Source organism: Xyrauchen texanus, chromosome 48, assembly GCF_025860055.1.
Source record: "Xyrauchen texanus isolate HMW12.3.18 chromosome 48, RBS_HiC_50CHRs, whole genome shotgun sequence".
Taxonomy (NCBI): domain Eukaryota; kingdom Metazoa; phylum Chordata; class Actinopteri; order Cypriniformes; family Catostomidae; genus Xyrauchen; species Xyrauchen texanus.
The window spans coordinates 21,338,068-21,362,764 of record NC_068323.1 but is presented as its reverse complement, the minus strand read 5'-3'; the positions used below and the strand labels follow the sequence as shown (position 1 = coordinate 21,362,764).

Here is a 24,697-nt window from a genome sequence, read left to right as displayed (position 1 = left end):
ATGTAATAAAAACACACTCACACGCACACACTCACACACACAAACACACAAAAACACGCTCACACGCACACACTCACACACACAAACACACACACATATATATATATATATATATATATATATATATATATATATATATATATATATATATATATATGAGATGTAATATATGTATATGAGATGTTAAATATGTTTTTTCATATGTGAGCAAAAATTACATTATAATTTAAATGTACCCAAATTATTCTGAATTAAATCAGAATCTGTAAATCTGTATCAATACACAGCCATATTGGGTATTTATTAAAGGATGTCAATAGATCTAATCAATACTGAATGTTAATTAATAATCAAATGAATGATTGTTAAATAAATGATCTGTGTCGATGAAGGGGTATCATTCAACTGATGATAATGTGGGGGTACTAAGTCGGGATACACTGTTTTAAGGCATCAACCTAAGTGAAGTGAGACCTAATTTGTGACCAATTTGAAACACTGTACATAGGCAGCAACTGCATAATAAAAAATAGCATATATATATATATATATATATATATATATATATATATATATGAACAAACAAACATTGATAAGAAGCATAGTTGAAAGAAGAAAGAAAATAGTGACTGCTTGATTTTTTTTATTAATTTTCAAATATTTATTTGATTTATTTAGTTGCTTCTTTCATTTATTTAATTGTTTGTTTTGTCGGATGTCAAAAAATCGACATCCATAGTGAAAGGAGCGCAGCAGGCAAAAGATTGTCACGCCTAACTATGATCTTCACCCTAGTTCATGTAGGGGAAAATACATGAGGAGAAGACAATCACAGACATTTGCATTTGGACAGGATTAGATTTCTCAGAGGACCCTTGGGTTAGACAAAACAGTAATTTGCTTTTTACAGAGGTTGTGTGAAAAAAACAGGATTCAAATCACAAAGAAACACAAATATCCCGAACCTCCTTGGGGTAAATGAGTACCGTCCAAATAGGTAAATCAGTAGGTTTTGAAACAGCATTTGAGACCCTTGCCACATAAATAGGGTAAAATTTTTATATAAAAAAAATACACAAATTAACAAGAAAAATGGTTAGCATATTGGCTATACTGATCCACTAGCTAGACCAGTAACAGACCAGCAAGCAACCAAATATGAAAATTCATGAACCCAGCTGTTTTTTCCCCCTTCAGAAAACAAGCTATGGTCAAAGCAGAAACCAATGTAGTCAAGCTGATTTTTGGAACAATTAAGCATATTTGTTGATGTTTTATTTTCCCACTGGCTTAAGATGTTGTACCAGCTTGGACCATCTTGACCATGATTTCCTACTTAGTCAGTAGTACAACTGTTCAACCTGTTCAATTTGTCATCATGGAAGCCACCAATTTACGCTGGTTTTAGCAGGATTTTCTAGCGAGCTTATGCAATTGTACACAGTACTATAGCTATATTTGTATTAACATATTTGACACTTAAATTAAGTTCCAACTTATCCATATGGTTGCTCATCCAAGCTCATTTGGTGGCCACAATTTCTAGTCCCTCACATCTCATTTATTGAGTGTCCTATCTGCTCTGGGAGCCTCTGGACATCCAGGGGAGATATTCACAAACCGGAGGTGGTGGCAGTTTCTGTCAGTGACAGCTGGCATGACAGCAGCACCACAGAAGTGCTGATCAGTCTCCATCGCTAACTGACTCTGCCGGTGTGAGGGCCAATTTACAAATATCAAGGGCCCGAGTATGTGATGAGAGCGAAAACCCATGCTGCCGTCCCTGGAATAACAGTGTGTGCTGGGGGCAAAAGTGTGTCAGGTTTGATGGATAACAGAGAAGAGTAGAGAGAGAGAGAGAGAGAGAGAGTTGCCTGTGGTCCAGGATCATAATCGTACAGGTTAACAAGCACTTCAAGAAGGCTGGATTGGAAAGTCACTGCAAATTTGTAATCAATGTACAGTGAATTTGAACCAGTACCCTTACAAATGAAGAGTTGCCACCAAATTGCTGCAAACTTGCTGCGAATTCGCCACAAAGTTCTGTGCCCAATTACTGTTTTTTATTTTACGTTGAATCTGTTGCACTGAACATTTATGCACATACTGTGTTCATGATATTCTCTTCAACAGAAGGCGCCACTTACCACATTGCGGCAGGATGTTTTTAGGTATGACATTTTGACACAGGTGTGGAGCATTTTCATGATCTCACCTCAGAAATCAATGGCCAGCCCTGTAGGCATAATAGGCATGTTTTCTCATTTCCTCTCTCTTTCAGAATAACTTTGGGAATGCTTTTTAAAGATTCTGTTGGAAGGGAAAAGTTCAGCTCTCCTCTGGGCAGTGGAGTGTTTGAATTTAAGCCAGCAATGGCACTTCTTGAAAATGACAGTCTCTTTATCCTTTCAAAAAAGAAAACGTAAATGGAAAATAGGTGAACCCTGTCCGTGGAATTGCTATCATCATCATTAGAGTTTTCAATAGAAATGTTCAGGGAGAATGTGAGGTACACTTCTTGTAGTTTTTTTTTAACAAACCCTCTATACAAAACTCTGTATCCTCAGTGTGAATGATTTTCAACATGAATCAGAATTCACAACCTATTTTACTTCCATTATGTGACGTGTTTGAGAGGAAAACAGGACATTCAATAAAAAACTAATGGAAGACGGGACTTGGTTTAATTTATGGAGAATTGACCTTACAAAAATCTTAAGTTAAGGCAAACTTGCTGTTATGTTGTCACAAACTTGCCACAAATTTAACGCAAATTCTTCACTCATTATTTTCACATGCAAATGAGCTTTGCAACAAACTGCTATCGACAAAGAACTTCAAACTTCTGTCAATTTGTGGCGAGTTTGTTATATTTCTCGATTTTCTGTAATGGTGATTGGATTAGTTGGGTTCGAGTCCACCTTAACTGAGTCTGAGTCGAGTCCGAGTCTTAAACAATCGAGTCCGAGTTGAGTCTGAGTCCAAAAGGGGCCGAGTCAGACTCAAGACTGAGACTGAATCGAGAGTCGAATCTATTCATGAATCTGAATTAAAATTGTAACCGTAAACTCAACATCAATATTTTAAGCTTATTTTAAACTTCACAACTAAGAAAAACAGTTTGACAATATAAATGTAACAAAAAAAAACTTATAAACTTTAATAAATACACTTTATGATTGGTATTCTGCTGAACAGACTTCAAAGTGGTTTCACAATTCTCACTGCGTTCTGTTGACATTTTAATTATATGTTGTTTTTCGCCTCCACACAAACATACACCAAAAATAGGTAAAAGCTGCATTAGTCATTACAGTAATAGAGTAATTGTTTTTTTATTTCCACTTCATTTTCAATGTGTCGATTCAATTTAATTTAGTTTTATTTTAAATCAACCCTATCTAAAGAAATAATAGTCTATACTGAGATTTCTTTCTGAATCTTTTATCTCTATCTGCAGACTGATTTAGGAAAATAGTAGTTCAGTAGTAATTAGCACTTGCTGCAAATGCTGCATCCATAAACACTGGAAAAGCCCACTGATGACATTGGGGCCATGTTGTCATGGACATGATTTCTAGTTAATTTGCAGGAAACATGATACATGCATGATATAGGGTCTCGCAGCTGCTGCCACAGAAGATAAAAAAAGAATATTTATTGATATTTGCTTGAGCGGCAGCCACGTCGGTCTGCAATCAGCCTGAAATCTTTAAATACCAACCAAAGAAAATTTCATTGAGCTCTTCAAATGAAATTACTCTTCTTTGAGTAATAAATTGAGTCATTTTATACATCAGATAAAATGTTTGGATCTTGACAATGCTCACTATAGCCCTTGTTCATACCTGAATATGATTTTGCTAAAAAAATGCAGTGCCTAAATAACTATGTTTGGATATTGGTTAAGGTCAACATGAAATTGCATTTGAAGCGCATGTTTGCATTCTGAGTGAAACAAGATGGAATACGGATGACAGTATGGTCAATTTTGATTCTATTTTTCGTCCAATCAAACCGATTGATTATCATAATAGTTTCAACATGTGTTAGAATCATAATGTTGTACCTGTAACAAACACACAGTTCTTGTGTGGGATGTTCTGTTCTGAGCAAACGGGGACAGCCTGATTCGTTCTAATGCTTTTTTTACCTCTTTCAGCGGGTGCCAATCAGCCCACAGACATCTATTCACCATAATTACATGCTGCGTTTATCTGAGTAGCATATGCTCCAGCATGGTTTCCATTTTCAGAATTAAAGCTTGATAATAAAAAGAGTGACAGCCATTTCCTCACGTATCTGTGGCAGGAAAACACTCCTACTACCTTTCATCCATCCATCCATCCATCCATACATACATCCATCCATCCAAAAATCAGAGCAGATCTTGATTCTGTCAGCATGCTTGAAAATTACCTGTTTAAGGTGCAAATCATTTAATGGATTTCAGGTGGAATCTGAATAATGTTGTTATACAGACAAGCGAAAATTCTGTTTCATGCAGATATTAATATCTGAAATACAAGGAGAAACCACAGTGAACAACATATTCCACAATTAACGTAGCCTACAGATTCAGCTTCTCAGTAAGAAAAAAACAAATAAAATATATATTTTGTTAAATAATAATTGTATAATAACAATTATAATACTAATGATTTTTATTATTATTAGCTATTATTATGAAAAGGCTTGTATAAGGCATATTTTATTTTATAGAAACTATAAATGTATAAGTAACAATTAAAATTGGCCGTTTTGTTTAGTTTTGAAGCACTTCCGGTTTAAACCTGCCCACACCCGGTTCTATCCAAATACAGAGACGGATACAGATAATTTTGTCATATGAACAGATACAGATACAAATACAGAAAATGGCTTCACTATTCACCCCAGATATACACTGTATACTGTATATATATATACAGCTCTGGAAAAATTAAGAGACCACTGCAAAATTATGAGTTTCTCTGGATTTTCTATTTAGAGGTATTTGTTTGAGTAAAACGAACATTTGTGATTTATTCTATAAAGTACAGACAACATTTCTCCCAAATTCCAAATATAAATATTATCATTTAGAGCATTTATTTGCAGAGAATGACAACTGGTCAAAATAACAAAAAATATACTGTGTTTTCAGACCTCGAATAATGCAAAGAGAGCAAGTTCATATTCATTTTTAAACAACACAATACTAATGTTACTAGAATTCAGAGATCAATATTTGGTGGAATAACACTGATTTTCATTCACAGCTTTCATGAATTTTTGAACTCTCTATGAGTCTTTCACATTGTTGTTGGGTGACTTTATGCCATTCCTGGTGCAAACATTCAAGCAGCTCGGCTTTGTTTGATGGCTTGTGGCCATCCATCTTCCTCTTGATCACATTCAAGAGGTTTTCAATGGGGTTCAGGTCTGGAGATTGGGATGGCCATGACAGGGTCTTGATCTGGTGGGCTTCCATCCACACCTTGATTGATCTGGCTGTGTGGCATGGAGCATTGTCCTGCTGGAAAAAACGATCCTCAGAGTTGAGGAACATTGTCAGAGCAAGTTTATTGACGCATCTGGAGCACAAGGTTTTGTGAAGAAATAGACACACAGTTACAACCTCTGCTTATGCACCTGATCTGTGATCTGTAGATGGATACACTCTGCCTGTGTTTCATGTGGGTCAACCTTGTTGACATCACTGTTCTGCAAACATTGTCTATTTGAAAATGACAAGTGGGGATAATGTCCCGCTGATAGAGAAGCCTTCTGCATTATTCAGGTCTCCTGCCTGGAAACCTTTTATTTTTCCAGTCAATTACAACAGCGAAGGCCAAAAAAAGTTTACAAAACAGGCAACGTTTGCAGACATAATTTGACACAAGTGCTGTATACTGGTAATTACGCAGAAATCACCAGGGAAAGATGCATACAACAGTAATACTGTAGTTTATATACACTCACCTAAAGGATTATTAGGAACACCATACTAATACAGTGTTTGACCCCCTTTCGCCTTCAGAACTGCCTTAATTCTACGTGGAATTGATTCAACAAGGTGCTGAAAGCATTCTTTAGAAATGTTGGCCCATATTGATAGGATAGCATCTTGCAGTTGATGGAGATTTGTGGGATGCACATCCAGGGCACGAAGCTCCCGTTCCACCACATCCCAAAGATGCTCTATTGGGTTGAGATCTGGTGACTGTGGGGGCCATTTTAGTACAGTGAACTCATTGTCATGTTCAAGAAACCAATTTGAAATGATTCAAGCTTTGTGACATGGTGCATTATCCTGCTGGAAGTAGCCATCAGAGGATGGGTACATGGTGGCCATAAAGGGATGGACATGGTCAGAAACAATGCTCAGGTAGGCCGTGGCATTTAAACGATGCCCAATTGGCACTAAGGGGCCTAAAGTGTGCCAAGAATACATCCCCCACACCATTACACCACCACCACCAGCCTGCACAGTGGTAACAAGGCATGATGGATCCATGTTCTCATTCTGTTTACGCCAAATTCTGACTCTACCATCTGAATGTCTCAACAGAAATCGAGACTCATCAGACCAGGCAACATTTTTCCAGTCTTCAACTGTCCAATTTTGGTGAGCTCTTGCAAATTGTAGCCTCTTTTTCCTATTTGTAGTGGAGATGAGTGGTACCTGGTGGGGTCTTCTGCTGTTGTAGCCCATCCGCCTCAAGGTTGTGCGTGTTGTTGCTTCACAAATGCTTTGCTGCATACCTCGGTTGTAACGAGTGGTTATTTCAGGCAAAGTTGCTCTTCTATCAGCTTGAATCAGTCGGCCCATTCTCCTCTGACCTCTAGCATCAACAAGGCATTTTTGCCCACTGGACTGCCGCATACTGGATGTTTTTCCCTTTTCACACCATTCTTTGTAAACCCTAGAAATGGTTGTGCGTGAAAATCCCAGTAACTGAGCAGATTGTGAAATACTAAGACCGGCCCGTCTGGCACCAACAACCATGCCACGCTCAAAATTGCTTAAATCACCTTTCTTTCCCATTCTGACATTTAGATTGGAGTTCAGAAGATTGTCTTGACCAGGACCACACCCCTAAATGCATTGAAGCAACTGCCATGTGATTGGTTGATTAGATAATTGCATTAATGAGAAATTGAACAGGTGTTCCTAATAATCCTTTAGGTGAGTGTATAGTAACCATGACTATATATTGTAAATATGATAGTAACCATTTTGATATTGTGGTTACTATCTTTTTACTACAAATACCATATTTAAACTATGGTTACTGTATAACAATTATTTTTATTAAAGGCAAACATGTTGAAGTGTTTGTCACCAAATAGAGTATTCTTACTTTGGATTTGGCAGTAATATATGTATATACTCTATCTATCTATCTATCTATCTATCTATCTATCTATCTATCTATCTATCTATCTATCTATCTATCTATCTATCTATCCATCCATCCATCCATCCATCCATCCATCCATCCATCCATCCATCCATCCATCCATCTACACACACGTTCAAGGGGTAAATGTAAGGGTTACTCATTCTTTATTTTGATTTTTGATTTTTTTTCACATTTAAAAAAAATTGTAAAGTCATCACAACTATGGAATAATAGAAATTTAACTATGGGAATTATGTTGTGACAAAAAAAATCCAAAATAAATCAAACTGTGTTATATTTTAGTATCTTCAAAGGAGTCACACTTTGCCTAGATTTTGCAGACATGTACTCTTGACATTTTCTCAAGCAACTTCTTGAGGTATCACCCTGGGATGATTTTCAAACAGTATTGAAGAAGTAACCATCTATGTTGGGCACTTATTGGCTGCTTTTCTTCATTATTCGGTCCAAGTCATCCATTTCAAAAACTGTTTTTTTTAAATAAAATTTTTGTTTCGTAATTAAATAAATTAATATGGTGGCACAAATATATTTTTGGTCTACAAAACGAATTTCAAACATTTAAGCATACGTCTTCAGATTTTTAAGATCATGAGAAACATTTCAGGCAAGTGACCCCAAACCTTTGAACGGTAGTGTATATATATATGAACATGGCAAATACAGACTGTGATACAAATCGAACCACGAGAAATTTAAACTGTTACACCACTAATATATACAGTATATACACTCACCTAAAGGATTATTAGGAACACCTGTTCAATTTCTCATTAATGCAATTATCTAATCAACCAATCACATGGCAGTTGCTTCAATGCATTTAGGGGTGTGATCCTGGTCAAGACAATCTCCTGAACTCCAAACTGAATGTCAGAATGGGAAAGAAATGTGATTTAAGCAATTTTGAACATGACATGGTTGTTGGTGCCAGACGGGCCGGTCTGAGAATTTCACAATCTGCTCAGTTACTGGGATTTTCACGCACAACCATTTCTAGGGTTTACAAAGAATGGTGTGAAAAGGGAAAAACATCCAGTATGCGGCAGTCCTGTGGGCGAAAATGCCTTGTTGATGCTAGAGGTCAGAGGAGAATGGGCCGACTGATTCAAGCTAATAGAAGAGCAACTTTGCCTGAAATAACCACTCGATACAACCGAGGTATGCAGCAAAGCATTTGTGAAGCCACAACACGCACAACCTTGAGGCGGATGGGCTACAACAGCAGAAGACCCCACCGGGTACCACTCATCTCCACTACAAATAGGAAAAAGAGGCTACAATTTGCAAGAGCTCACCAAAATTGGACAGTTGAAGACTGGAAAAATGTTGCCTGGTCTGATGAGTCTCGATTTCTGTTGAGACATTCAGATGGTAGAGTCAGAATTTGGCATAAACAGAATGAGAACATGGATCCATCATGCCTTGTTACCACTGTGCAGGCTGGTGGTGGTGGTGTAATGGTGTGGGGGATGTTTTCTTGGCACACTTTAGGCCCCTTAGTGCCAATTGGGCATCGTTTAAATGCCACGGCCTACCTGAGCATTGTTTCTGACCATGTCCATCCCTTTATGGCCACCATGTACCCATCCTCTGATGGCTACTTCCAGCAGGATAATGCACCATGTCACAAAGCTCGAATCATTTCAAATTGGTTTCTTGAACATGACAATGAGTTCACTGTACTAAAATGGCCCCCACAGTCACCAGATCTCAACCCAATAGAGCATCTTTGGGATGTGGTGGAACGGGAGCTTCATGCCCTGGATGTGCATCCCACAAATTTCCATCAACTGCAAGATGCTATCCTATCAATATGGGCCAACATTTCTAAAGAATGCTTTCAGCACCTTGTTGAATCAATGCCACGAAGAATTAAGGCAGTTCTGAAGGCAAAAGGGGGTCAAACACAGTATTAGTATGGTGTTCCTAATAATCCTTTAGGTGAGTGTATATGTATGTATGTGTGTGTATACTGTATATGTGTGTATATGTGTGTGATTCCACTATTTTCAATTTCTGGTCTCCAGTGTTGTCACTCACATCAGCATATTCTAAGTGGGTAATGTAATGTTTACGGTATTACATTTGTAAAAATATTCAGAAAACATGCATATTCTTCACAGAGTAGCTACAGATTGTTTTTTAGACAGTGCCTCATCTGGCATTGATGACATGAAACGACGGTCTGAGGTTAGTTCTGTTGATATCATTAATTATTCTGTGTTGTTAATGATTTTTTTACACCAGGTAACACTTAAATGGTTGTTCTCCTCTGGATTGCTCATTTTGGCTGTTTTTACTTGCCGTCTCAAGACCAGAAAAAAAAAACAGGCAATTAGAATCATCATGGTGCTGCCCAGTGGTTGCTCATGAAAACTGTGGATACCATGGTGTGTGGTTTCAATCTGGTCTGAGCAGGTAATTTGCTGGTCCAAGCCGGTAGACCATATAAGACCAGCAACAAACCAGCTACCACCATAATACTAGTACTGCCAGCTACTTGTGCTAACTAAAATGGTCAAGCTGGAAAATGGCGACCATTCAAGCAGCTAATGACCAGCTTGGAACAGATAGAAACCATCTGCCATGTTCCAAAACATAACTACCAGCGTAAGCTTAAAAATACCGTTCATAGGTGTTTTTGTTTTTTAGAGTGTTAATCGGTCGAGGTTTGAAAAACTCAAATTGTAAATTGAAAGCAAATTATATTTAGCATAGTTTGCCAAATCTTGATTATCTAAATGATGTTAACAAATTAGTACCATTATTTTTATATTTGTGATGGAAATCTATAAAAAGTGATACATACCGACAGTACTTGCTATGTTTTGTAGATGTACCACCCGATACTGATAGCAAAAGCATGCAATTGGCTACTGTTGCAATGGTTAGCATGACTTCTGTTTGCTAACTTCTGATTGGCAATAATAATAAATACCTGCTCATAATCTAAGTTTTGTGGTCACTAAAATGTTTTAAACCTTCTCTGAATCATATGATTTCATTAAACATAAAAGTAATATAAAATAAAAATGTATTACTGGGCTCAGCAGTCAAGTTGTGCCTCATTGTTCGACAAAGAGGGATTTTGTACATTTCAAAACTTTCCTATTCTTCACTCTGCAGAATCAAGCTAACTAACTAGCTCTTAAATGCCTAATAGGTATTTTGGAGATCAAACGAAATGTTTTTAGAGGAGCGCTCAACACCAAAGCTCTCTGTTTACACTCTTCACAACTTGGTGCTCATATATGGCAGTATAGATTTGTTTTAAAATGAAGGATTGTGGGTAGAGTTACCTCAGGCTGATGCCACAGTAGGCCCAGATCTCTCAATTATTTCTTATACAGTGAACCTAAATTGTTTTCTTTATGCAGTGTGCGAACATACCCTTAGGGCCGTACACACCGGATACTTTCTTGATTTTAAAAACAGCCAGACGAAGCGCAACAGAGTGGAATAGAATGAAAGGGTCTGGAAATGGATTTATAGAACTTGAACTACTTTTAAGATAGTTTCATGGATGTCTTCGTAGATAATACCGCACAGGTGTAATGGAACGCAAGATGTGTTTTTAAACAATTAATTACTTTTAACTTGACTCTCTGTTTTGGAGTGTAATGTGATGCTCATGTCAGTAAAATGTATGATGACCAAGAAGTGTCAAACAGTATATTGCAAACTGAATGGTACGTAAATGTATTTATGTACAGTACATCCAGCTATATACGGTATGTGCATTCAATCATGGTAATTCCTAAAGCCTAAAATAGACAGTCTGAATAAATACATGAATCTTCATTAATGTTAAACGCAACTACATTTTACATCTAAAATTTAACATGATCATGATTTCACAGATCTATAAATATATGTTCTATGCTAGTACATCAAGTGTTTTTTTTTTCATGGTTAGTAAATGGTCCGCTTTCACCAGAAAAATTTTAAGGAACTGCAGTGCAAATAGCATATTGCTGATACAGATTAGGTGAAGCCCACACATGTTGGTAACAGGCTCTCCAATTAGCTTAAACACCTGGCCAGGATTTTGCATAATGTAGTTTGCTATTACCTCTGAGACAATCTGATATTTTGAAGCTCTCATAAGAATTGCGACATCTCGTTTTATGGATGGTTCATTACTGGTGTCTAAAACAAAATATCCTGTTGTCTATGAGTTCTGTTGCCCAAAATTTTTTAAATTGATATTAATATTAATAAACATATATATATATATATATATATATATATATATATATATATATATATATATATATATATATATATTGGTGTTATTTATTGTTTTTCCATGTTATACGTGTAATTACTAAGATCTGGTAAAAAATTTAAGTAACAACAATAATAATAATAATAATTTTGATCATCTGGCCCTGGAAAAAAGAGCTGTGCTATATAATAACTCGTATCGACACTCTTCAGTCAGTGACAACTAGGCTTAAGTATTGTGGAAAAATATATCTGTCACTGTGAGAGTGGTCTATTATTTTCTAATGGTTATTTTGACCTTCAGCATTGCCATACCTCTGCAAGAATGAGGCTCTCTGTCACTTCATTGGGTCATTGATTTCTATTGATCTGAACTCCTCAAGGCTTTCTGCTGACCTTGACACGATGACTGTCAAAACCCTTATTTTGATGCCTGTGGGATGTTGAGAAAGTGGGAAAACAGAAATAATTAAAATGGGGGGTACTTCCTGTAACAGTGTAGTACCCCCCCAAAACACTGTAAAATTTAAAAGAGGGAATAGGCCAACGCAGAGCGACAGTGAGACCGAGAGAGGAGAGAGAGATGAAAAAAAAAACCTCTTACTCGCCAGTTCTCTGATACGCCGCAGCTTGTTCCTCTGCCACTCCTCCACCCCCTATCGGATGACAGCCGCTCCTCTCTGGGCAGATCAGAGGCAATCCTCCAGCCCCTGGCTTACGGAATGCCCAGCCGCGTTCTCGGGGAACAGAAGGGGTCTCCCCCGCACCTGGCAGTGGTTCTCTCAGTGGCAGTGGTCGGCAGTGAGCCCCTTCCCGCTCGCGGTCGGCGTTCTTAAACCCCGCCGCATTTCAGCGGCTGGTAGGGAACTCCTCCGCCCCTGGCAGCGGCCCTGACCACTCTAGGCAGTCGGTTAGGAGCCCCTTCTCCCCTCGCGGTCGTCTTCTTTCAGGCGGCTGGGCTCCTCGTCCCCCAGCAGATGGCCGCGGCTGCTCCGTTGGGGTGGACGGTAGTGGCGAGAACTCTACTACGGCATATCCCTCCTCCCTCCCGGATTTCGGCACCAGTGTAAAGGGATCAATGGAAAGGAGGAGGCGAGAACCGGCTTGACGATATAAATAATAGTTTTAATGATAAACTTAAAAGACAACATAAACACACACATGACGGACATGTCCGTAAACGATCTCTCTTTCCCGCATGATCCTCTGCAGTCGACCTTTATCCCTCACGGAGGCGTGATAAGCCTAATACGGGACCGGGTGTGTAGGACCACGACCCGGCCCCGCCCTCTGCCCTGCCACAATAACATAACATGTCTTGACCATGGCTTGACTTGACTTCAATAAAACAACAAAGTTACATTAACAATACCTGACGAAGGACAATGGAAAACTTGAGGGCTTAAATGCTTGGATATGGGAGAACACATGACAAAGAGAACCAATGACAAGACTAAACTATAAACAAGATAACAAGACTAAATAAATTTAGACCAATGAAAAGACAAGACTAATAACAAAGTAATCAAACAATGAACCAATGAAAATAAGACACATGAACAGGGGAAACACATGACATGACAACAGGAACTAGATTTTCAAAATAAAAGACATGAAAAACATGAACCTGATCCCCCCATCAAGGGTCGGCTCCAGACACCCCAAAACATAAAAAAGTTAAGTAGGGGGTTAATAAGGCAGTCTGGGGCTTGCCTGAGACATGGAGCAGACTGAGGCATGGCTGTGACAAGGCATGGAGCAGGCTGAGGCGTGGCTGTGATATGGCATGGAGCAGGTTGAGGCATGGCTGTGACATGGCCTGGAGCAGACTGAGGCATACAATGGCCTGGAGCTGAATCTGGCATGGCTCTGACATGGCATGGAGCTAACTCTGGCGTGGCTATGACATGGCCTGGAGCTGACTCCGGCGTGGCTATGACATGGCCTGGAGCTGACTCTGGTGTGGCTGTGACATGGCCTGGAGCTGACTCTGGTGTGGCTGCCATGACTTGGGGCATATTCGTGGAAGGCAGAGCAGTGGGAGGCTCGAAACTAAGAGTGCTGGATGACTGGGAAAAGACCTCTGTGTTCGTGGGCATAGACAGAGACTCAGGAATGACCTCTGTTGTCATGGGCATGAACTGAGACTCGGGAATGACCTCTGTGGTTGTGTACATGGGCAGAGACTTGAAAGAAAAGTCTTTTTCCTCCTCCTCCGGGAGGTCAAATTTGGCAGCGCAGGCTTTTGAACGGACAAGGCTGGCAACGCTGGCTCTGGGCTGGACGAGGCTGGCAACGCTGGCTCTGGGACAGATTATATTGACAACGCTGGCCCTGGGATGGACGAAGCTTCCAGATCGTAGGCCTTGGCAGGCGTGGCCATTGGCTCGTCAGCCGTGGCAGGCGTGGGTTTTGGCTCATCAGCCGTGGCAAGCGTGGGCCTTGGCTTGACTGGCTGTCTCAGGCATGGCCGTTGGCTCGTCGGCCGTCTCAGGCATGACCATTGGCTCATCGTCCATGGCAATTGGCCGTGGCAGGTGTAGGCGTTGGCTCGTTGACCGTGATGTTGGACCTTGGCTTGTCGACCGTGTCGTGGTATGTTGGTTCATCGACTATGACGTGGGCTCGTTGACCATTACGTGGGACGCTGGCTCGGCGGCCATGACGTGGAACTCTGGCTCGGCGGTCATGGCGTGGAACTCTGGCTCGGCGGCCATGACGTGGATCTCTGGGTCGGAATCCGTTTCCCCCACAGTGAATGTGGAACCAATGATCTGCAGGGCGAGGTTGATATATTGAGCCAGATTGAGGGAACTGTGACTGCCAGGCATCAAAAATTAGATTGGCTCACTCAATCCAAAATGGAAACAGTCTTTGAGGGCGACCTTATAAAAGCCAACCTCGCTGGCCAGAGAGCAGAATTCTCCCACATATTCTTCTAGCGATCGATTCCCCTGATGTAGGCGCAGGAGCCGAACTGCTGGGTCCATTATAGGTGGTCAGGTATTCTGTAACATTGCTGGAAACAGGCAGAGATGATGACAATGATGTGAAGATGAACCCAAAAGCAGTTTATTTTTCAAACGTGTAATCCAAAAACCTAACTAAAAACGTGAACATAAACATGAACTAGACTTGACATGACATGACTTGACTAAAGACTTAACTTAAACATAACATATCATAAGATAACATAACATGGGCTTGGCTTGGCTTGGCTTGGCTTGGCTTGGCTTTGGCTTTGGCTTTGGCTTGGCTGGCAGGGCTTCAATAAAACAACAAAGTTACATTACAATACCCAACGAAGGACAATGGAAAACATGAGGTCTAAAAAGCTTGGACATGGGAGAACACATGACAAAGTAATACAATTATGAACCAATGAAAACAAGACACATGAAAGGGGGAAACACATGACAAGCTCACATGAGGGAACAGGAAATCACATGACGTGACAATAGGAACTAGATTTTCAAAATAAAAGACATGAAAAACATGAATCAACAGAATAAACATGACACCTTTGAAGTTCATAGCATATTGAATTAATATAATTCATAGGTTGATTTTATTGTGCCAGTATTTATAATACAAAACAATATAATATCATTTTTATTTTATTTTTTTATTTGCAAAATGTTTTGTAGGATATTAATTATAATGGGTTCTGCATTATTTGATGCCTGATATACATTTATTTAAATTAAAAGTGGTATCACTTTACAGCAGCATTAATTAACATTAGTTAAAAGCATGAATTAATCTTTGTTACTGTTAATTTATGAAAATACAATTGTCCATTGTTAGTTTATGTTAACATAAACAAATTCTAATTATAAAAAGTATTAGTATTTGATGAAGTTATCATGAACCAATATTAATAAGCACTGTAAAATTATTGTTTGTTGTTAGTTTAACTAATATAGTTAACAAACACTACTTTATTCTAAAGTGTTACCACAAAACTTTTATAGCTCTTTTTAATTTTTGTTAAAGTTCAACATACACAATTTATTTTATTAAAAGTTGCATGTTAACATCAGTTAATGTATTAGGGACTAAGAATGATAATTAATAATATATAATACATTTTAAACAGTATTAATACATGCTGTAAAATATTTTTAATTGATATTTCATGATAGCAAATGCATTTACTAAAATTATCAAATAAAACCTTATTGTAATGTGTTAACTTTATATAAAAAATATTTAGCATATTCTATAATTGTTATTAAATCATAAACAAATACTGAAGTCTGATAATTAGCAGTTTAGGCTTATTTAATGTTTATAATGATGACATAATATATAATGATAATATAATATTAAATGGTTATAACTGAAAATTAAATAATATTCTTAAAAAAAATGTTTGGAAAACATTTGATATTACCCCAAATATGTGCTCATCCATTCGCAACTTAGCATCATACATATATGTCATGGGACGCTGGCTTGGCGGCAGGGTTCGAATTATGATTTCATCTTTGTGGGGGTCTCTTAAAAAAAAAAAAAAAAGTAGCCTATAAGCAGGCGTGGTGTGTGTGATAAATAATTGCTTAACACTGCACTTGATTCTTTTGATTTCAATGTTTATTAATACAGGAGTAGAGAAACGAGTAGACTGTCCTCTGATGATGTTTTTTGTTTTTTTGAAATAAACCCGAATTTTGCCAAAGTTGTACCTGATGTTGGTAGCAGTCTTTTTATTTTTGGTGGCATGGTTGCTGGTTCTGAACTTTACACTATTTCTAAAATATTCTAACTGATCCCCCAGCGTGAGTTATTCTAGGTGACCGTTATTTAGAACCTGTCACTTTAATGTTTCCATGGTGACGCATCATTGCTTGTCACGTTACACAGCGCAACCACAACACAGCGCTGAATGAATGATGATCTGCTTTTATGTCATTTTTCCTTTTTATACAAAATATTCACAAATGTATTAGCTATAACATGAAACACTGATATTCCGATTGTCAAATATGTGCAAGTGGATGTGTTTTGTTGTTTAAACGCCTTTATAACGATCGCGTTAAGTTAGTTGAGCTGTATGTGCGATGGGCGGCGCCATGTTATTTTACAACACGTCAGTTCCTCAACTTCTCACGAAATACATGAAAGTAAGTGGCCGGTGAACTGGGAGAAGAATAGAGTAAAATGTAAAGCTACTTACACAATGTGTATCTGATATGAAAACGTGTCTTATTGTAACGTAACGTTAATGGAAAGGATTATTATTGCCGCTTCCCTAGACATCAGTGTGTATTTTACAAACTCAGAATATTGTTTTGCTAGTACTTATGTGTATTTAAATGTCTGAAACCTAAAATAAACATTATGTGGTTGAAAACACAGAACAGTTGATCTGTCTATGGTTGTGATACATGACAGCAGCACTGAGCGCGTCTGTCTCTGGCTCAGCGCCAGCCAAAGCACGAAAGCACGTTTGAATTTAGCAGTTGATCACGTGATGCACTGACCGTTCTAATCACACCGGTGTTGATCGTTCATACGTGCAAAAGGGTTAACATAAACATTGAAGGAATATATTGAAGGAAAAAATGCTTTATTTGTAATTTAAAATAATGGTGCTGATGATTTTTAGAGACCCCCACAGGTGTATGATTTTACTGCTTTCATGGGAGCTCATCCTCTCTCTATGGGAGCTCAGCTCCCACTGGCTCCCACGTAATTCGAACCATGCTTGGCGGTCATGACGTGGAATGATAATATAATATTAAATGGTTATAACTGAAAATTATATAATATTCTTAAATAAATAATGTTTGGGAAATGTTTGATATTACCCCAAAAATGTGCTCATCCATTTGCAACTTATCATTATATATATATATATATATATATATATATATATATATATATATATAAAAATCTAATTTTATTTATTTTTAACCACTAAAAGAATCATTAATGGAATTATAAGTGAAACAGAATCCATAAATGTCTTACCTTTCCTTCCTAAAGATGTCAATCTATCATTCTGCAAGTAAATATAATCTAAATGATGAGATCTACTCAATCATGTCCCAGATGGTAGCTTACTGAAAAGGTCTAATGACTTTTGTATGGGCTTTTCCATTCTAGTTCTTCTGTTCTGTCAGGCAGTATTATAGTTACCCATCGCATCTTCATCTGGCATGCACCATTTATGATTAAGCTGTTTTAAAAAAATACACATCTTTGAGTTTGCATGGTTGGTGGGACACTGAGCTACTGTAAAAAGTACACGATTAAACTGTCCATAGTATCTTAAAAAAAAACTGCTTTTGTGGGAAGATAGGCTTTAAGAGCTTCCCTTGAGGAACCAGGACTGGCATTTGAGGGTGAGTGTCAGATCAGGAAGACAGCAGAGCTAATTGGAGAGAAATTGCAAAGAATATTGCGTGAACTCCATTTATGTCTCATGTGAATTCCCATACAAGGGTCGGGGAATAGCACAGCTTAATAGAACTGTCACAGCTTTCTGTGCAGTTAAAAGTGGAGACCATCATTACTAGTGAAAGTCATGAATAAGACTTAATATCAACAAGCAGCTATTGCCTGGTTGCCCACTAATGCTAAGCAGGGTTTAGCCTGGCCAGTACCTGGATGGGAGACCTCCTGGGGAAAAGCAAGGTTTCTGCTGGAAGTGGTATTAGGGAGGCCAGCAGGGGGTGCTCACCCTATTGTCTGTGTGGGTTCTACTGCCCCAGTATAGCGATGGGGACACTATACTGTAAAAAGGACCGTCCTTTGCATGAGATGTTAAACCATTCAAAAATTGTATTTTACGAGACACTTCTCGTAAAGAGTGTAACCAAGGTGTCCTGGCCAAATTCCCCCCATTGGCCCCAATCTATCAAGGCCTCGTATTAATCTCCATCCCTGAATTGGCTACATCACTCTACTCTCTCCTCCCCACCAATAGCTGGTGTGTGGTGTGCGTGCTGGCGCACTATGGCTGCCGTCGCATCATCATCCCTATGCTATGTAAAGCGCTTTGAGTGCCTAGAAAAGCGCTATATAAATGTAAGGAATTATTATTATTATATTGACATCGTAATCATGAAAATTCATCATTTATAAATTAAACATTTATCTTTGTGTTTTCAGACAGCACGCTGACTAACTCCTCAAATCATAAGAAAGAGTTACCTCATACAATAACTCCCATTGAGGAAATAAACTAACTAACAATATTATTACAGTTTTTACAAAGTTAGACCCAAGTTTAAGTTTAAATCAATAGCTAAACCCTAAACCTAAATAAATTGTTGGATATGAGGCCAGCAAAAATTTTAGACCTGTAAATTGTTCCAATGTGAAATTCAATCTATTGATTGGTTGGTCTCTATGGCAATACAAGTTGTACGTTTTTGTATGAACAAAGTCGTAGAATATATTTGAATTATGCCAAATTATTGTGAGTTTTAATGAGACAGTAGCCACATTTCCACCATTGGGCTGAATGGTTCTGTGTATGGTACAAAACAATTACAGCAGCACGGCAAGACACGGCAAGATCTCGTCCCAGAATTCTCGACACAGTTAGCTAACTGTACTCAACTGTTCTCAAGTGCTGGTAGAAAGGCTTTAATATGGGCAGACTCAAGTTTCAAGTCAGTTTGCCAAGCCCAAGGTAACTTCAGTTTTTTTCTAGTTTGCCAAGTTTGCTAATATTTGGCTGTAGTTAATAAACGTTACTAGAAAAGTGTATGTTTAGTGTATCTTTATGATTTCATGATTATGATTTTACTAGTAGTATGGCTTACATTTATTTTTCTACATGCATTTTTCATCAAGGAAGTAGATTCCTAGCTCATTAAAACTCAAAATATATCAATATACTTTCATATACTATTTTTGTATAGTACTTCTATTTAAATTAGTCAATAAATATCCTTTCTAGCTCATCTGGGAACTTTTACTTCTGTATGTTTGTGTTCAGTGGCATACACAAGCCCTCATCACATGATGGTAAACCTCTCGCCTTTATTCTTTCTTTTTTACGACATGGTACATGTCTTTGCTGTGTATTAGCAGAGTAAAACGAAGAAAGACAGTACAGTCCATAAAAATGGAACATGGGATTGTCCTTCATAGTGCACAACACTCGCTCCAATGTTTACCTCTCACGCCGTTGGTGAAAAAGAAAAGAAAAGTGAAACCACGCCAATTAGTCCAGATCTGCTTGGAATGGTATGGTTTTGCAACGTGAACTGTTCGGTTCGATGGTGGAAAAGATGCTTATGTTGATGCTAACCGATTAGCCTGCTATGCTAACATTGCATCATTCATTCCCTACAGTTAGTTGGCTAATTAATTATCCTACTAGGCTAATACAATTGTGCAAGTACTTCATAAAACTTTGAATTGCTTGCAATGTGGTAAATGCATGTGGGCATTTTGTGTTTACTGACTGCATTTAGACAGGAAATAGTAACAGACTCTGGCAGATCTGGCATTACAAACAACTTCCCAAGGTGGACAGAATTTCAAGGGAGGGCTGAATGAAGCATGAAACTGGGATGCATCATTGCGCATTAGTGTTAAAGTGACAATAATGTGTGTTTCTGACTACTACTACTACTCTTTATTTAGTGTTGAATCTGTGAGGGATTTTAACATATTGTATACACATGGGAGTAAAAATCTGCAGAATCCATCTGGGCTTGCTTATGAGCAATTATACATTGGAAATAAATCCATTTAAAATACCTTATCACAGAAACTGTATGTCAACATAACAAACCAGTAGGATACCTACAATTCAAGCTGTTACTCTTTACCATGTTAAAGATAACAGCTCAAACTTGCCAGCACTTTAAATTATCATTCATAAAAAGTGCAGTAACTAAAAAAGTTTCTTTTCTACTTTCCACCACATATTTCTTACATTTCTTTAAAAGCTTCCAGAGACAAAAGATAAATCCTCTATAAATCCTGGAAATTAAAATACTGTCTTCATTTACTCAACGCTCCACAACTGTATGACTTTCTTTCTTCCGTGCAACACAAAAGGACATGTTAGATATAATGGCAGCCTCAGTTATCATTCACTTTCATTGCATGGATAAAATACCCAATGGTGACTTTGGCTAATAATCTGTCTAGCAACTCCTTTTGTATTTTGCATGAGACAGGAACTCTCATTCAGGAATCCTTTTCTTGAACTGTCTATAATGTCTCATGTTTTAAATTTTTTATTGTTTGTTCTGTCTTCCAGGCCAAGAACGAATAGGAGCAGACTCCAAATATGAGCAGGAAGGGAAGGTGCAGTTTGTTATCGATGCAGTCTACGCCATGGCCCACGCCCTGCACAACATGCAGAAAGACCTGTGTCCTGACCAGTCAGGCGTGTGTCCTGAGATGGAGATGGCTGGTGGCAAGAAGCTCTTAAAGTTCATTCGCTCGGTCAGCTTTAACGGTGAGTCAACCAAAGCCTGTGGAGACATAAGACAAAGTCACAATAAACTCACAGTTTTTGACATATTTGCCATATGTCTGCTTAGATGAGCATCATTATTACTAGTGCTCATACTTAGAGTTAGGAAATCATTCCCCTCCGACACCATGTCTACACCAGATTTGAGAGTTTTGGTGTGTCACGTCAAAAGCAGTAGAACCCCAATATAATCAATTATGCTGTCTATACAGGAAGCATCCGTTGCGGCACCATCTGGCTCCATTCAGGAATCTAGTACCCCTTTTTCAAGATCAGTATAATTTCTGATGGACAAAATCTATCCTGCCCTACAAATATTCTCATTTGATCACCTGTTTCACTTGTAAATACTTCAGATTATGAAAATAAAATGGGTTGTCAATGAAGTTTCATGTTAAATCTATCATCATGTTGGCTTGACAGAGTCAGAATACTGTTATACTACGAAGAGTTTTTCAAACATCCTAAACTGAGACCAACATTTCTAACACTATCTCCACCTACAGCTTTCAAGCTACTCCCACAAAACTTGGTACAGACCTTCAGGCTGATCTAGAATAGTGTGCTATGTCTTTTCTAACGGATTGGACTTCCAGGTTTCGCACCCCAGATGATCCAATATTTGAAAAATCCCAGAGACTTACATTGATTAACTGTTTAAATGGAATGCTCTTCAATTCAAAATCCAACTGTCAAAAATGCAAAAATGTAAACAAGCCCACAGAAGGCATTTTATCTGCTTTAAGTTGCTCCCTTTTATTGTAATGGATAACCATAAAAATTCTAATATTTAAAATAAGTTTAAACGTTCAGACAAGGCTTTTTATTTTAAGCCAACATCAAAGTTTGTCTTGACAAACATTACTTATGTAGTTCATCTCAGTACTATAATGAAACTTTGTCACCTTGAGCTGGTTTGGATCTACTGTAGTTAGTTTCATGCTGACAACTTTCTCTTTTATGTGAACTCTGTTGCTGGTACTTACATTATGTGAGTTTCTGAATACTTTATATATTCAACCCCTATCCGACCCCTGCCTTTGTGTTGGACCTTTGAAAGTGGAAACTTCCAAGAAGAAAGGAAATATTTTACTAATGCCTCTTAATGAATTGAAAGTTATTGTAGTCCTGCACCAGTGCACTGTGAGATGAAAGGGCAGCAGTACCTTTGATGTCTCTGAGATTATAAGGAGACACTATTTGGAGTAAATATGTGATTCAATTTACAACACCTGGCGAAAGACACTAATAAGACTAGACTATAAAAACTAGAAAACCAATAAAGAGAAAGATAAGAACCAAATAATAAGAGATAAAAGTACCAATTAACATCATCCAAACTCTATTGAACATAAAAAAAGCAAAATCAATATTTGGTGTGACCAGATTTGCCTTCAAAACAGCACAAATTCTGCTAGGGACTTTTCTTGGTTGATGGCAGATAGGATGTTCCAAGCTTCTTGGAGAATTCTCCACAGTTCTTCTAAATATTTAGGCTCTCTCAAATGCTTCTATGTCTTCATGCCATCCCAGACTGACTCGATATTCAGTGGGGGTCTCTGTGGGGCCATACCATCTGTTGTAGGGCTACATGTTCTTCTATTCTATTTGCAGAAGGAATGTTTGGGAATCTAAAATGTATATTACCTATTGACACACTACAGCTACAGATATAAATAACCATCTGAAGACATTTTTTTAAACTTTGCACAGTACTGAATATATATATAGAAGCCCTACATCAGCACTGCTGTGATTAGGCCGTAGGCCGAATGCCATAGACAATCACAGCAGTCCTTCGGATGAGACGTTAAACTGAAGTCCTGACTCCCTGTGGTCATTAAAAATTCCAGGGCACTTCTCATAAAGAGTAGGGATGTAACCCCAGTGTCCTGCCCAAATTCCCCCCATTGGTCCTTCTCAATCATGACCTCCTAATAATCCCCATCCATTAATTGGCTATATAACTCTACTCTCTCCTCTCCAACAATACCTGGTGTGTGGTGAGCGTACTGGCGCACTATAGCTGCTGTCACATCATCCAGATGGATGCTACACACTGGTGGTGGTTGAGGAGAGTTCCCTGTTCACTGTGTAAAGTGCTTTGAGTGTAGTGTTATAAAAGTGATATATAAATATAACATTAATTCATGAATTCATATACAACAGTTCAAGTAAATTAAAAAAAGAAAAATTAGGAAAACTGAGTACGGTCATAAAAATGCATTTGTGCATGGAACTACTTTAATATGCCACAGATCAGAATCTGCCAATGTGGGTTCAAAACAAATTATGTGTTCAAGCCTCTCAAAAACTTCATTTTAGAACTAGTATCTAGTATGGCTTGGGCTGTTTATAACATGTTTTTGGAGAAACAAGGATGTGTGTGTGTGTCAGAGAGAGAGAGAGAAGGAGAGATGGAGTGTGTACGATCACCTGTTCAGGATGTAGTTTGTTAGTCAGCTTTCTGAAGATAATGTCATTTTGGGGAAATTCATCCTATTTTCTCAGTGGAAAAAAAGCTAGTGTGCAAGAGTCATTCACTGTAGAAACCGCAATCTCCTCCAACATTTTGAGCAGTATGTCCTCTCCAATGTGGAAAGTCTGATAAGAGATAAGTGCTTTGAGTTTGTGTAATTAATATGTCTGTTGTATCTCTCAGCTGTGATGAGCCTTAGTGCTGAAGTTATTAGTTTAAATCCGTTTAAAGCTATTTCCTAGCTTTAGTAGTGTAGTAGAAATATGAGCAATAATGGAGTGCTGTTAAATGTAAACACTAAGAGAAGCTGAATCACTTCACGTCACCAACACGCTCATATTACACAAAAAATTGTCTTTTGCCACCACCTAAGGCAATAATCTGTAATATCACAGAATTAAATGTAAAGAGACACATATATCTCTTAACACATCTGCACTGCTCTTACACTTTAGTTTTAGTATATATATATATATATAAATTAAAAGGCCCCTTGCCCACTAATAATTAATATACCATAGAAGGTCCTTTCCTGATCTAATATTTACAGTGTACTTGCTCTGTAATTTAGAGATATTGGTAGTCTTTGAGCTGTGACATGACATCAATGGGACATGCTCTTTGCTTGTGCGCATTAAATTCATTACATCAGTAGAGACAACAACTTACACTTCACTCTCCCTTCTCACATAATAACACATCAACTTATATCAATATTTTCTTTGCTAAATTGTCATGAAACACGTGAAATAATGTACAGTAAGCTAGTTAATATCAAAAATTAGCCCCTGACAGGACTTCCTTTGTGGTCCAGATTACTTTGAAATGTACACTACACAATGGCATGGTTTGACCAAGGTGTTACATAATCTTCTATCATCTTCGCATATCTATGGAATAAAAAAAATGTACAATGAATAAAAGAATAAAAACAAAATAAAAAGATTCATTGGATTTACTTAAAATATATACATAGCATGTTTGCTCCTTCTGGTCATTTTATGTCAGCACAACTAGAAAACTCTGTTAGTTACACATAAATCTGTCAGTTCATTCGGCTTTATTTACTTAAAAATGTATGTCACATGAAAAAGATTTAGCAAGTTCTTTCAAATTAACATTTAAATT

The 24,697-nt window shown here is 37.9% G+C and overlaps 1 protein-coding gene across 2 annotated transcripts in view; it reads left to right on the top strand.

Annotated features, from left to right (window-relative positions):
* Nucleotides 1-24,697, top strand: part of LOC127639362 (metabotropic glutamate receptor 7-like) — a 281,396-nt gene that overhangs the window by 181,911 nt on the left and 74,788 nt on the right. For both annotated transcript variants that reach the window (XM_052121319.1, XM_052121320.1), the window contains exon 6: nucleotides 20,872-21,072. In XM_052121319.1, coding sequence (XP_051977279.1) covers nucleotides 20,872-21,072 — 201 coding nt within the window. The remainder of the gene's footprint in view (nucleotides 1-20,871; nucleotides 21,073-24,697) is intronic.